We start from the raw sequence: 16,188 nt of genomic DNA, 5'->3' as shown, positions 1-16,188 counted from the left end.
ATGGTTGAGCAGGAAAGCCTTCGGACCACAATATCTACAATTACCATAACTCAGCCCTAAATCCTACCAGTATTTATTGGTGAAAATGTGAATGTACTGTTATGCAGTTGTAGACACCAAAGCACCCTCTGCTCCTCAAACCTCCTTTGTTACCTATCTGTCCACCTTAATGTACAATAGCTGCCTCTCCCCAATGCAGTATTAACATGTGCTGCCATAAAAACAGACCTCAAGACTGCATTTGCTTGCAGCGTCTTGCCTATGTGCATGCCGCAATAGAGATATGCCTTCAGGCTAGATTAGATACACAAGCCTGTGCCCATAGTTTAATTAGACTCTGTTCTCTTCTTCATCTGCTAGCACCCCTCCATCCTTTTGTTTTCTGCATCATCACTCTTGAATTTCAATAACTTACCAGAGCCACATTTGTTGTGTGTGTGTGTGTGTGTGTGTGTATGTATATATATATATATATATATATATATATATATATATATATATATATATATATATATTTTTTTTTTTAATCACTCTTCAAGATGGGTATCTTGGAAGCTAATCTCTTTTATACCAAGACAACCTGGGCACTCCTCTCAAGCTTTCATGAAATTGTTTTCTCTTGCAATGCAAAACTGTTGACTTGTCCTATTATGAGCAGTCAGTCACATTGGTCACCTGCAGGGCAAACCTAGCCATGCAGCGAGATGTCTAGACATAGTCTAGTGGATTAAGGCCATTTCATTCCTCACATTAGGAGGTCTGACTCAGTGCAGCCACAAAGCCACAGGTCATGATCACACTTCACGTGACAAAGCGGCCTGAAGCCACATTGCATTTTTATTTAAAAAATCTAATGAGACAGTGTCGTCATAAAAATTCAAGACTGCTAACATAAAAAGGCAAATGACAAAGGCAGGGTTTGTTAATAGGAAAAGGAAATTCTATTATTCCATATGAGAGAATAGCTAAAAACTTTGCATTCAAGTGGGCCCCTGCATCAGATCTGTGTTAGATCTGCGTTGCACACTAAAACAGTGCAGCTCATTAAAAGGAAAGTACCAGAAGAGTAGGCTGTATTGTGGCAGGGAATTCAGCTGCAGAAAAAAAAAAAAAAACAATGGGAATTTTATGTGGGACATGCCAAGAATAAAAATTCACTCTTGTGAAAAGCTTTTTCAGCATCCAGACTTAAAAGGATGTGTTTCATTACCAGCCAATGTGGCCAATAAGAGTCCAAGTAATCTACCTCTAGAGCGCCATCTTAATGAAAACTCTTACACCTCCCATTTCCCAAAGCTACCATTAACATGAGGCTAAAGTTTGAAGACATACAGTATGGATGCAGTGAAACTCTGCACACAGTCTAATGATGCAACAATTTTCAACACCTAGACCATTTTTTAAAACTACATTGTAAAAAAAAAGAAGAAGAAAAAAAAAACATACCTGACAATACCACAGTCCACATATTACAACCCGCATTCACATATCAGTGCCTCTTCTATATTTACCAATGGATATTTACCAGAAAATGTTCAGTTATAAATGCAACTAATCTGAAGGAACTACAGATCTTTTCTTTCATGTTGTGACATACATCCAAATGTAGCAGATTACTCAAAGAGACAAAAAAAGATCAAGGCGGGGACTATCCATCCGTTCTATTCTATGTAAATTGGATTTTGAGATGTGAGTGTAATATTAAAAAATAAGGTGTGGGCATAATTCTCAAAAAATTTAATTTGAGTGGACTAATGTTTGGAGAAGTCTGACCTGTTACTGGTAAATGTCAATGATCAATGCTAAAAAAATAAAAATAAATAAAAATAAATATGCATAGATTCATTATTCATAATAAGCATTTATGAATTTTAATTTCATGCTCAATTACAACGATTTTTTTGGCAAGAAACACTGTCTAGCAATATGAAATTTAAGGGAAAATATATTCTGTGCTTTTGTAGCATTTAGGCCAGTGGTCTCCAACGTGGTGCCCGCGGGCACCTGGCAGCCCGCGTGGAGTCTCTGAGTCGCCCGCCGAGCACCTTCTATAAATAGCCTGAATTGTAATCTTTCATTTTTTTTATGATAATGTTATAAAATGAGAAAATAACTATTGGTGACATTTCATATACCATTAAAACATAATAAAATAATTCAATAATTTAAAATATTTAGAATCTGCACGTCTCTCTATCTCTCTCTCTCTGCGTCTCGTGCGCGCACCTCTCTCTCTCTCTCTCTCTCTCTCTCTCTCTCTCTCTCTCTCTCTCTCGCTCGCTCTTTGTCTCGCGCGCGCGCACCTCTCTGTCTGTCTGTCTGTCTGTCTCTCTCTCTCTCTCTCTCTCTCTCTCTCTCGCTCGCCCTGCGTCTCGTGCGCGCACCTCTCTTGTTCTCTCTGCGTATCGCGCGGCAGAGGAGCAGCGTTTTAATTTAGTTAAACACAGATATTATGTTGCTTTTCTAATTTTACATCATGGCTGGACTGGCCATTGGGCATACCGGGCATTTGCCCGGTGGGCCGACGTGCTTTTTGGGCCGATATCTCATACTCATACTTTTTTTTTTTTAAATGGCCCATAAAATTTGTACATCGGCGGCCCATTCGTTTTGTTTTGTTTTGCTTAATTGGCGGCGCTGGGTTTGTGCCGGTGTAATGCATTGGTCAAAGTCAGTGTTAGTTTTTTTTTTCTGACAGACCAGCCCATGAAACACGTAGATCAGCGGCCCATTGGCTCTTTTCTTGATTGACAATGGACTGTCCCAATCACAACTTTAAACGAGTGAGCGAGCGGCAGCAGTGTCAGTGTGTATCTGTAAAAAAAGATGGAGAAGAAACGCAAGGAATGTGCAGATAAATAGCGTGAAAAAATAGAACCAGGCCCTTAAAGCAGACACTGTAAACTGTGTCAAAATATATGTTTTCTGACCTTCATCAGCTCCTGTGACGGATGATAATAGTGAGGACGGAGGATCAGGAGAGAGATGAGAAAGTGTAGAGCCTGCGGTAAGCATAACTACTTTCAAAACACTGAGGCCATGTCATGAGTGTAGATTATTTCCACATCTGCATAGTTGACGATTACCGCAATTCACTAGAAATTTAATAAGAGGCGTTTGTAAACCATGTTTTCCGCCAAAATAAAAGCTTGATGCAGTTTGCTCAAAATAAAAGATCATGTGCTTATCTCTTTCAAGTATAGAAATTGGTACAACTAATTAAGAAAGTTTCCTTTATTTTTTTGTGCATTTGTTTTACAAAATATGGCTATTACTGTCATTGGATTAATATTATAACTATTATTATGTATAGGTGTAATGTAAATAGACACTGTAACTAAAAGAGGTTTGAATTTTTCTTTGTTTAATTTGCACACTGAATATGGGTTGGAGCTTTTAATTTTGAACTCTCAAAGTGCATCAGATTAATGAATTTAACATTAAAATGCACAAAATTTTCTCACGGGGGGCATGCCCCCGAACCCCCCTAGAAGGACCAAGGACACACCACCATAGTTTTAATAAAAATCCTGTAAGAAACACTGGTATTGCTATGCCAGAGCCGCTTATAGCTTGTTTTAGGATTCACCGCTGTGGAGTATAGTTCAACTGTATTAATAAATATACAATTTTGACTTATTTCATCTGTTAACTCTCACTCGTTCCTGTACTCACTCATTACATGGCATTAGTGGTTTTAATGAATAGGGGTTGGTATGCATATAATTAAGGGCGTGCAAAGATGGGTGGTGTTTATGATCATATAGTGGGCCGGTCTGGGCAAAAATGCCCGGGCCGATTTTTTGTCCCAGTCCAGCCCTGTTTTACATACAAGTATGTAAAGTATATCATTCAGTCACTATTTAATATTTATGCCGTTATTCTTTCTCCCTTTCCCCCCGTGATTTTGTCTATATCGCGAATATAAGACCCCCCATTTTTTAGGACAAAAACGCCTATTTTTAGGACAAAAAAACTTGTCTTATATTCGGGTATATACGGTAATTATATATTCAATAGTCATAATATTTAACAATATTACTGTTTGTTGTTGTATTTTTCAAAACTTGAAACTGTGTGTGTGTGTGTGTGTGTGTGTGTGTGTGTGTGTCTGTGTGTGTGTGTGTGTGTCTGTGTGTGTGTGTGTGTGTGTGCGTGTGTGTGTGTGTGTGCGCGCGTGTGTGTGTGTGTGCCTATATCAAACAAGTAGCCCTCAAGACTATTTTATCCCTTCAGGGAGCCCTCACTCACAAAAAGGTTGGAGACCCCTGATTTAGGCAGATATTTTTTCATCGGAGTGTCTATTTACACTAAGTGCAAATAGCCTGCCTTGTTGGCTGAAGCTATTTACACTAACTCCGCCCACCAACGTAATTCGAATACTGCAAAAGACAACCAAATGCTGTCAGCTCTAGTGGTGCAGATGGTAAAATGTGTGGTGTGTATTCATTTTGACACAATCAACCTGCCTTTTGGCGAACTTTTTTCTCCCTTTTAAAATTTCACATAACATCAAGAAAAGCATTTATTTTCAATGAAAATTTGAAGTTGAAAATAACGTATCGGGTAGGGTAAGGTTAGGTGTAGGCAGGGCCAGCGATTGCTATAGTCCTCTAGGGTCGCCGTTACGTTATGTTACATTACGTTACGTTAGGCAAGTGCGCAGTTGATGAAGAAAATGAAGCGGTCTAATAAACCCAGGCCTTAATTTGTGCTGAAACGAGCCGGATCCGGCACCTCCGAAATCCGATCCGGCACCTCATTTGAGAAGCACCCGGCTGCAGCCTGCAGATCGAGGCGGGGCTGCACCTGGGGCGGGGTTGCACGTGCAGCCCCGCCCCACACCTACTCTGATTGGTTCAATCGTCTTTCATTTACTTACATGATAGGAAATGTGTGCGAAGTTGGTGTAGGACGGAGAATGCTGTTTAAAAAGCTAAAAATGCTGTACAGTTTCATAAAGCCTTCATAATGCACAAAAGAATTTTAAAAAAAACATTAGCCTGTAACTCGCCATGTCCCTGAAATGATTGTTTTGTTAAATTAAGCTGATCTTTAGGCTAACATACGAATATAGTAAATTAATTGGGTTGATTATCCACAGTAAGACGATCAGGTCTTCAGATAGAAGAATGAATTATGAATTAAATGATTTTAGAAAATATGATTTTTTCATATCATCAGAGTATGAGAAAGGAAAATGAAAGGGGTGTATCATTACTGTTTTAATTTATATAGCATGACAAGACAATTATTGTTACATATAATTATCCGTCATGCAGTTGATAAATGACACTGCAATAGTCTAATGTGTCTGCCAATTAAATTTTTATGAAACTTTTAATTTTCTTTACTACAACGCAAAACATAGACTTTTTCTCCCCTTTATTTCAGGAAAATATGCTGCTCCTCCATTATTTGAAAGTGAAGAAATCGATAAACTTTTATTTCTATCGGCCAGTGATGATTCTGAAAGGACATACCTGTAAACCATTGCTATAGTAACGAACACAATTTCATGATAATTGTGCTCTTATTTTTGTGCAGTCTCACAGCCACTGTCAAATATTGAGATAAACTTTATAAAGTATCCTCTATTTATATTAAATTGGTATCTTCTCCGATATCCATATTGTGACCATTGAGCCGATTCTTTTCAATCAGCTGGAATGATTCGGGACATTCTCTCGTTTAATGTGGCTTAATGCATTAAAACAGTGTTTTTAAAAGACCAAACTCAACAAATTAATAATAAAGCATTCTATTCACTGACAGGCAAATGAGTCCAGAATAAGAATACAATGTGTTTAATTACGTGTTAAGCGTTTTCCTCCCATAGAAAACCATTAGACTAAAAGGAAAACGCGTAACGTGGCGTAATGCATTAAAACGTGTTTTAAAAAGACCAAACTCAGTAAACATTTTTAATAACACATTTTATTTACAGACAAGCAGGTTATGGGTGGAAATTAAACACTTTGTGTTCGTATTCTGTGCTCATAACTGCTTGTCTGTGAATATAATGCTTTATTAATATATTTTTTTTACTGAGTTTGGTCTTTTTAAAACACCGTTTTAATGCATAAAGCCATGTACTTTCACATTAAGCGTGCTTTTTGTCCCAATTATTCATTTGTGAATTAATCTGGTCAAGAAGAGTAAACTTGCAGCAGCTAACATCTCTTGATTCAATAAATCAGACATCGTGAGTCAAGTTAACAAAAAAAAACTGCATCATAGTAAAGGCTTTGTAAAACTGTACAGCGTTTTTAGCTTATTAAACAGCATTCTCCGTCCTACACCAACTTTGCACACATTTCCTATCATGTAAGTCAATAAAAGACGATCGAACCAATCAGAATAGGTGTGGGGCGGGGCTGCACGTGCAACTCCGCCCCAGGTGCAGCCCCGCCTCGATCTGCAGGCTGCAGCCGGGTGTACTTGCCTCATTTTGGCGGATCCCCCTCCTCCAGGGGCGGTGTTTCAGTAATGCAGACAGAGAATAGCCAGATATGTGCCGTGAAAACTATCCAAAATTCATATCTCTATTATAATTCGTTATTATTATTTTAAAAAACAGGGTTTTAGAAATATTTAAGCAATGATAAGTATTTAAAGGAGCTTGTAAAACTTCGTAACGCCATTGGATCCTCAAGCTCTCGCGAAACCTCGTCACTTCACGCTTCCACTCAGATTGACGTGCGCACACAGCCTGGAGGAGACAGATCTCCGCTTATCCGCGAAGCAAGGGTAAACACATAACTTTGAATAGTACAGCATTTCTTTACTCAAACACTATGTCTGTAAAGGCTATTGTTTTTGTGTGTTTGAAGACTGGAGCATATCACAAGTAGTTTTTTTTGCCATCTAGCCAATATACTTTTGTACGTTTAAAATATCATGTGCATAAGTGCTTAATCGTTTATATCATGAGATTTTGGCCGAGTGTATTAAACAGCAAAAAAAAAAAAAACACATAAAGAATTTAACGTTATATCCTAACCTGTAAAAGGTGATAATGGCATATAATGCACTGCACTTTCTTTCAGATGCGGACAAAACACAGATCTCCTCATTCACCGGCCAAAGACCATGTTAACTCCATTTGAGCTAGTTTTTCATATAGCCTGATGTTAATTGCAAGTGTCTGATACAACACCAACAATGACGACGCAGTGTTGTTTAATTATTGATTTGTTCCCCTATTCTTTCTCCTCCCCCCCCCCCCTGTATTTTAGTAGAGTGTGCCATGAAACCGTTTTATTTGTCAACACCCATCAGACATTATATTGTTTGTATTTGGTTGCTTAAACTCAACAAACTACGGAAAATAACTCTTATATAATACTTGCGAGTCAGCTTTATACGCACAAGCTTTGGATGTGACTGTGAGGGCACAAAATTCAGCCTTTGGAGCAAGTGAGTATCAAATGGCTTAAAATTCTTAAAAAGGTGTGCAAATTATTATACATTTTTGTAACAATGCAACAATGACCCAATTAGTCAAGTGACAGTTCTGTCAGCTGTCCTGAAATGCGAGTGAGTCTTGCGTGCTCTGAGAGAGGTCATGGATTCAAATGACTGATTTAATCTTAGAGTTTATGTTGATTTATTTTATTATCCAAACCTACAAGCTGTGTTGAATAAATGCAGGAATTTCCTTCATTCTAAACTTGAAAGCTGCGAGATTTATTAAAACCATGCCACACATAGTCCCCCTCAGAAAAGTTTTTAGGCCTGGAAATTGTTGTTTTAAAATTGTTGGCATTTCCATGTTTTTCATGACCTTACAGACCCTATAAAAGCAACTGATGCACGTTCTTAATCACTTAAACTGGTCCACCAATGTAGTAGCGCAAGTGCTCCGTTACCTCTCCCTTCTGTAATCGCGTGCGGGATCCGTTGCTCCGCTTTGTTCCATTACCTCGCAATTTACAAATTAAGCACTGTACGTATTACTAGCAAACGTAACTTCACTGATAACCTACATGGTTACAATTTAATTTTACACCACTGATCTGGCTGTTGCAGGTGAAGGGGCCACATCTAGCATTCCAGGTCCCAGTTTAACACAGACCACTGAGACCAGGGATACTCAGCCTGGGGGCACAAAACTCAATCTCGCCTAGGGCAACCAAAGGGCTAGAGCCGGCCCTGGGTGTAGGGAGGGCTTTATTGTCCCAAGAAGGTGGCACCCATTTATTAATCTGAATTAAAATTAAAATTTACACTATACTGTATTACAATGTACTACAATACCGAGGTGCAGATAATAACCACTATTTGCAATAAGTAGTCAAATTTTAGCATAGTGTAAATAGAATCTATTGCTATTTGCACTTAGTGTAAACTGCATATCACTAAAAAATGCTGCAGTTTTTTCTTTCTCTTTGGAGTGTTACAAGCTCTAGGTGCATGAAGAAGATCTATAAAGTTGCACAAAAAAAAAACGCCCCCACATGTCTACATCACTATGTGGAAATAAACAAACTGGAGCTTCTGAATCAGCTACTTTAAGTATTTAAGTTTTGTTTTTAGTTTAAGTATTTGCTATTGAATGTTCTAATGCAGAAATGTGCACGTCCGTCCGTGGCTTGTGTTCTGCAAACACATACAAGCTTCATCACTGTGCCTGTCACGCCACTTCTCAGGCTTGAACTGATGTTAAAACTAAGGACATTATTAACTGTCTTTACATTTATTTTGAAAGATGAAGCTCGCGATTATGGAAAGGGGCGTTACATTTCCGACAAGTTCTTGCGGTGATTGGCCAATCACAGTGCACTGGGTCAGCTGGCCAATCAGAGCAGACTGCACCTGTCAGAAGGAGGGACTTTGTAGAAAACACCGCATTTGGGAGAGGCGGAGCACAGAGGACCTACAATAATGTACAGTATTTGAAAAATAATGTGTTTTTAAAACATTAAAGCATGTCAACATATTCTTTTACACCAAATAATGATCTTTAAAAAAAGCATCATATGACCCCTTTAATCTGGGATAGAAGAAAGTATTTTGACAGAAAAATGGCACACTGCAGCTTTAAGAAAATGTTGAAATATTAGACTCTAAATTTAGATTATTTTATATGTTAAAGGGATTTTAAGCTCTTTTCATTCTGTCAAATTACTCTGTTTAAAAAGTCCCCTGAGAGGACAATGGCACTTGTCTCTTTAAGCCTATCTCTGTCCTCTGACTGACTGTGAAGGTCATGTTCAGTGATTTCTGTGTGTGTGGGTAAACAGTCAGGTGAACCCATGCGTTAGAGCAGCACAGCCAAAGGTCATGATCACTGGCCCTCGCTCGATGCTCCATGCCCATCCTCCTCACACCGGTCAGGAAGGCATGTTTACCTTTAATTAGTGTTATCGGTAATATGCAGAGCAGCCGGTCTCTTATCAGATAGACTCTGCATTGGCAGAACAAAAGCCTGTGGTTAAATTCGCCTCAAGGGTTTACAGGCTCTCTTATTCAAAATTAGCTTCCTTAATAGTCATTGTCTCCTCTGTTTTACCCCGCCTTTGCTTCTCCAGAAAGTAGGGCAGGCGTTTTCAAAGCGCTCATGTAAATGAAAAGAGGGCTATTCCAATTTCGAGAGAGAGAACGTAAACACATTGCCACAAAACAAGGTTGTCTGCCTTGATTCGGAGCATAGATGTTGAAGTTGAATCGCTTTGGGCTTTTGGTAGTCTTTTAAGTATGATTTTCAGCTATAGTCTCAAGATGCAGAGTTGAAAAGTGGTCATAGGCTCTCTGGGAAAGTAAATGCTGACATGTAATGAATCTTTCCCAGCTGGTTTATTTTTCCTCTGGGTGGTTTTGAAGCAGCCATCATTCTGTGTCATGAATGTTAACCTCTCGCAGTCTCGAGCTCAGCAAGCATTCCTTATACGGCCATTTTATACCTTCAAAAAATTGCATCTCTATTATGAAGTGCTTTTGAAGCTTACAGGGTAAGTGTAGGTTTTCATGCTTGTTGATATTACAGTTTGATAGCTTGTTTTCAATTTTTAGAAACTATATGCAAGTGTATTCACTTTTATAATCTAAAAAAATGGAGGCCTCTTTATTTTCCACACATTGTATTTTAAACATTTTATTTAGAAGATAAAGAAAAGAAACAGGAATTTTGAGGAACAGAACCAGGACTGATTCAGACTTCATATCTGACTTGTTGGCAAGATATTCAAACATAGCATCATCAGAAATTCATTATAAAGGCAGGTCAGTTTGCTCAGCCGCCATCTTAGCATCTATTTTAGGACAGAAGTGTAGCTTATAGTCCTTTAATCACGCCTGACTATCTTCAGTATCTGTGCTACAGTAACAGCACATTTATTAACAGGAAGTTATGTGACAAATTTGAAATCCTGTCAGAATTACAGTATCTACTGCAATGCCCATTTAGATGGCAGATACCACGTTTCTAGTTGTTTAGCTACATTAAGCTTTTTACATAAATTTTGATTTTAAAGAGAATTTATTCTAGAAATAGACCATAGTCAGGGTGGCAACGTTTTTAATTTTTGACAGTAATGGATACGAGGTTGTGAGGGATAGAAAAACAGTCCATTCAGTGGATTGTACTGTTGTTTAAAAATAACTTGCCATAGACAAAACCTCCTTAAAATAACTTTTAAAGTTATGACTTGGGGAAAATTACATGATCTTGGACCATAATACAGAGCCAGCCATTGTAAAGGATGTACGTATATGCCTCACAGTCTTATTGTCATCTGTGTTACATCCCATATGGAATCTAACCTGACTAGGTCTATACAGGTGTTTTTTTTATTTTTTATTAATCATTGATGTTACAAAATCTCATATAAGCTGTGTAAACAATATAAAAAATATTTGTAAACAAATATATATATTTTTTTAAAATGATTGATGGATGAATGGATGTTGATAACCAATCAGTTTATTCTGAGGATCTTCTTATCCCAAGTAAGGGGTCTGTTTGCCCCAGCAGTTGGGGCAACATTGCCCCCTTTTCATGGTTTTCAATTTTAGTACATAGTAAATGTTTACATATATTTCTGTTAATAATATAGTGAATGATTTATCATCCTGTACATTCTTAAGTCCCAGATTCCTCCACTCCTTATGCTGTACACTGCTGTGTTTTTATCTTAACATTATTTGTTCTATTTAGCAGATTAATTTGATTTTATCACTTTATGTAGAACTAAGTTAAACTTTTCATACAGTGTGTAGACTTTTGAGACTCTTTAGTAGGGGTGTGCCGGTACGAGTATCGGTACCGAACGGTTCACACAGCAAATTCCAAATGGAAGTGATCATCCTTATCCCCTTGGAGTGGGGACTTTAGAGTGAGCAGGGCACCTGCGTGCCATTACATAGTCGTATGAAATGCACTGGGCAAAGGGAGTGAATTCATTTCCTTATTATCTTTAGCTGGCATGTTCCCGTGACAACACTGCTCTGTGTCTTTCAGCAGATTCGCTGATAGACTCCAGCATAAAATTTTTTTTTACATTTTATATTTTTAAAAGTTTTGTATATATTAGTTTTTATATATTATATAGCATATAAAAAAGTAAAATGAATGTTTATTTGCAACAGTTATGCTAACAACAAAAAGACATTTATGACAGCAAAACAGCAACATCTGCTATCAGACATTGTGTTGCGTTGTTACGGGAACATGCCAGCTGAAGATAATTAGGAAATTAATGCACTTGCCCAGTGCATTCCAAATGACTACATAATGGCATGCACGTGCCCTGCTCACTCCAAAGTCCCCACTCCAAGGGGATAAGGATGAGCACTTCCATTTGGAATTTACCGTGTGAATCGTCCAGATATTCGTACCGGCACATCCCTACTCCTTAGAAGATATAGTTTCCCTCTCAAGTTGCGTGAAAAGAATGCAAGAATGATGCCTTAACTCCACATTTTAAGGACAATGGAATCAAATTGACACAAATTATTACATTTGACCCTTCTTGCATATTTGAGTTCCTCTAAGTGTACCCTCTTTTAAAAAATTCTTAGAATCGCCTCTGGCATCCATTCGCTCACTCACCTTGTGTGGAGGACATCATACATTTTAAAGCAGCACTGGGGTTACCTACGGGGCATGGGGGCAGGGAAAGAGTAAAACAGAATGATTGTGTCCTCTCCTTTAACTTCTGCCCTCATCAGCTTCCATCCCATAATGCGCCACCTCTCCCAGCACAGACTGAAGCTGCAGTGGATGTGGCAGCTCAATGTCTGTGTGGTCAGATGGGGTCAGTAGGAGTAGGGGGATGATGTACTTGAGAGGCAATATGAGGGAGGAAAAAGCTTTATTATAGTGCAAGACAAATTAGAATGCAGCTAAACAGTTTGACTGTTGTGGTATGTGTGGGGGAGATTATATTCACTATAAGCATTACATGTGCTCAATTTATGGCTTACCTGAACTGTGATTATGTTCACTCAGTATACATTAGTTCAGGGGGTTTTAAACATTTTAATATTTGGAACACCAAATATGATGATCCCCTAGCCTTTTCTAAGCCAGCAATATATATAAAAAAATAGGTATGAAGACCTGTTTATGTGGTGGGGGGGGGTAAAATTTAGCAAGAGAATTACATTTATTTCAATAGGAATTCATGCAACTCGGAGTTTCGCACGAGGGTGAAAAAAGTTCTGTTTGTTCAGTTTGGAGACACGAATTTGCCTCACTAACTGACAGAAAGCTGCTTGGTTTGAAAGTGACTTCTGGGTGAGCAGTGCTTCAAACATCACTACGCTATTGACGACGGACCAAATTTTGGCCACAAAATTCCGCCAAAATTTTTGGAATGTGACTGCACCTTAATATGGTGACATAGTGCTTAAGAAACATTTTTCAAAATTATAATGTTGAATGGGGGGGGGGCCATACCAACCAACGCCTTTTTAGGATTCTTTTATGAAAATGAACAGCATTTATTTTAAATAGAAATCTTTAAAAACATTGTAGATTTCTTTGCTGTCACTTTTGATCAATTGAATGCATCCCTTTTGAATAATAAAATAATAAAAGTATTCCATTTCTTTCAAAAGCAAAATCTTTCTGAAAGATGTAGGTTTCTGTGGCACAACTGTTCAGTGAATTCACCCTTGAGCATGTATCTTTCATTGCCCTTGTTTATCTGGGCACTTTATTCAAATTATCTTCTGCCCTTTACAAAATTTGCTCAGTCAGTTTTGTTATATTTTGTTTTCGCCAGATGTTTGACATCTGGGCATTAAAGCCAGGTGTTTTACACTTAACCCAGCAGGGACAGCCTGTTGACAGGTGATTCTGTCCTGCCTCGGTAGCACTGCACTCTAAAGAGATTAGTCACCCACAATGCCCTTCACTCATATGCATCATCAGTATTCCATCAAACACAGAGGCTCTAGAACATAAATCACTGTCATTTCTCTTTCTAGTCATGAATGATGTTGCTGGCCATCTGTTATGGTCATGAGATCGGGAGGTCATTGTGCACTTAGGGGACCAATGGGCCCCTTACTTGGGACCACATATTGTGCAGTTTGGAATAAAGAATCCATTATTCAACTCTTGACTCTGTACTTCAATATCTCTGCGATTCATTTTCCAAGAGAGTCCTCAAGCTACATTTTACAGACAAGTTCAACAAACAGCACACACTTTCTGTCTTTAATTCCAGCTGAGGACAGAGGCTTTTGGGCTAATGTTCTTTAGAGGACACCTCAACACCTGCTGAAGTGTAACTTGTCAGTTTTCATGTGAATTGAGATGTTCTGAGAAGGAGTGAAAAGTGCAGGATCAGCAGAATGGAAAAGAAAAGCAGCATTAAGATGAGGCAAAAGCACGAACATAATTTGTTGGTAATGTCCCAACGACTGAAGATGAGAATGTCTATTGAATTTTCTGAGTATGTGAACTTCAATAAGACAAAGCCCTTTTTAGAACAACATGACAATGAGGGGGAATGCACTGAGAATGAATTGCTTTGTTTATCTTCTTTCACTGCTTTGATTGTTTTAGACCACAATTCGCAAAAAGATTTATGCAGATGCAGTTGACTACTTGAAATGGTGATCGATTCATGTATAATTTGTGAGTATGATTTGTGTAACTGGATTTTTTTTTCTTTTGTCTCAGTCATTATGCTTTTAGTTTTGCGAAGAGGTTCAATCTATCCATGCAACCGTAAAATGCATAATTTCCTATCTATTGGCTACTTCAGTGAGAGAAAGTCATGTCCTTGTGATCGAGTTAACCATATTTTTATCCGCATTCTAATTTTTCCATACCCTGTCAATAATTCTGTTCCCAGTATTGTTCATACTAGATCGGAGTATCTCGAAACAAATGAAAAACGGTGAAACGGTGAAATGGAGTGAGGAGACTGATGAAGTGTTTCGTAACATAGTTCCATTCGAGCAACAACAACTAAACAAAATGGACTGTGATGGTACAGGGAATCCGGAAAAGCAAAGTGTGTTTGAACTGAAGTGACATTTAAATTGAATTATTTCTTTTTTTGGAGGAATTTCAGTTATTCATCATAGCTGTTGAAGTTTCTGCAGCTGTGTGAATTTTAATTTACTCCAAAATGAAAATGATGTAATTGATTACTCACCCTCATGTCATTTCACACACGTAAGACCTTTGTTCATCTTTAGAACACAAATTAAGATATTTTTGATGACCCTCCATTGACAGCAACACAACTGAAATGTTCCCAGGTACAAAAAATGTCAAATGTTTTTTAATGAAAATCCATCATAAATATTAAATTATACAATATATAAATATGTAAAAAAAAAAAAAAAAAAAAATATATATATATGTATAATATGTGTGTAAAAAAAATTTGAAGAAAAAGGAAATAGAAAAATATCTCTTGTGAGCAGAATATTTTAAAAAATATCTCTTGTGAGCAGAATATTTTTGTAGTGCTTCATTTCCAGTAATGCTGTAATTTTTTAATTATCTCAAAATATGATTGAAAATATAATTGCATCATAATGCATTTGGCACATTTAATGTTTATTATTTTTTTAGCTTTTCAAATTCCCACTACAGCGTCACTGATTAAAATGTCAGAATTACAGTTTATGTGTTTGCACTGTTGGAAATTGTTATTGAACAAATTAAATAAACTAGTGAAAGTGTAAAAAGTGTCTTTTTAAGTGAATTTATTTGGATTACAAGTCCACAGGGTCAAAAGTGTCCACAATCTAGACATTTACTTGACCTCACTAATCCATTATAACCATCATGACTCATCCCTAATGTCCACCTCTAAACATTCTTACACAGGAACAAGGGAAGGTTGGTGTGATCTTCAATGTGGGCACAGATGACATCACCATAGATGAGCCTGCGGTTACCGTGAACGATGGCAAGTACCACGTGGTACGCTTTACACGTAGTGGTGGCAACGCCACCCTCCAAGTGGACAACCAGCCAGTCATCGAGCGCTTCCCATCAGGTAGGACCCAGCAGAGAACAGGGAATGCCATTTGGAAGGGGTGGGTAGGGGGTAGAAATACTAGGGGCAGCTTCCCTTGGGTATGGACACATGGGGTCAGAGAGAGACACTGTATATTTCCACTCACACATCAGAGGGACGTTGTTTGAATCCCTTGGCCTGGATTTGAATCCATGTTGACAGCATGCCTTATTGAAGGGTAAAAATTGATTTATAATTTCAAATGTAAATTATTTGGGTTTGAAGTGCGCTGTTTTTACCCTCAAACTCTTCCAAGAGAGTTTATGAGTCACCACATGCAGAGCCCAGATAACAACCACATGCACAATCTAATAACAATTGTAAATTGACACATTTCCCCCCCAAGCTGCCTTGCCTAATACATTCAGCCCGAGATGGATTTGGATCCTTTACAGTTTTTAACTTCAGCCAGCTTTGCTGTAGGCAGGCTGAGGAAGGTGTCTCTGCGCCTCTAAAGATCCTCCATCCCTGAACTGCATGCAAACTTTGAACCACAAAGCATGCTTTTATTTTTTAACGTTAGCCAAACGCCTCTTGCAGGTTGTTCTTTGGACCCAGGCGCTCACGAATTTGTGATATAGTTGCCGCCATGAAGTGATATTGCACAGACCTAAACTTTTGTAACAAGTTTTGATTGATGATCTCAAACTGCCGAAGTCGTCCCATGAACCGTCCCCATCCTATACAAACATCTCGC

General features: G+C 38.1%; 1 protein-coding gene across 13 annotated transcripts in view; it reads left to right on the top strand.

The window, feature by feature from the left end:
- The window catches only part of LOC132130988 (neurexin-1-like), a 429,322-nt gene that overhangs the window by 391,906 nt on the left and 21,228 nt on the right, over positions 1-16,188 (top strand). For all 13 annotated transcript variants that reach the window (XM_059542924.1, XM_059542918.1, XM_059542927.1 and 10 more), the window contains one exon: positions 15,299-15,470. In XM_059542924.1, the coding sequence (XP_059398907.1) occupies positions 15,299-15,470 (172 nt within the window). The remainder of the gene's footprint in view (positions 1-15,298; positions 15,471-16,188) is intronic.

This window comes from Carassius carassius, chromosome 47 (assembly GCF_963082965.1).
Source record: "Carassius carassius chromosome 47, fCarCar2.1, whole genome shotgun sequence".
Lineage (NCBI taxonomy): Eukaryota > Metazoa > Chordata > Actinopteri > Cypriniformes > Cyprinidae > Carassius > Carassius carassius.
The sequence above is the reverse complement of the archived record's forward strand: the minus strand, read 5'-3'. Positions and strand labels throughout refer to the sequence as shown.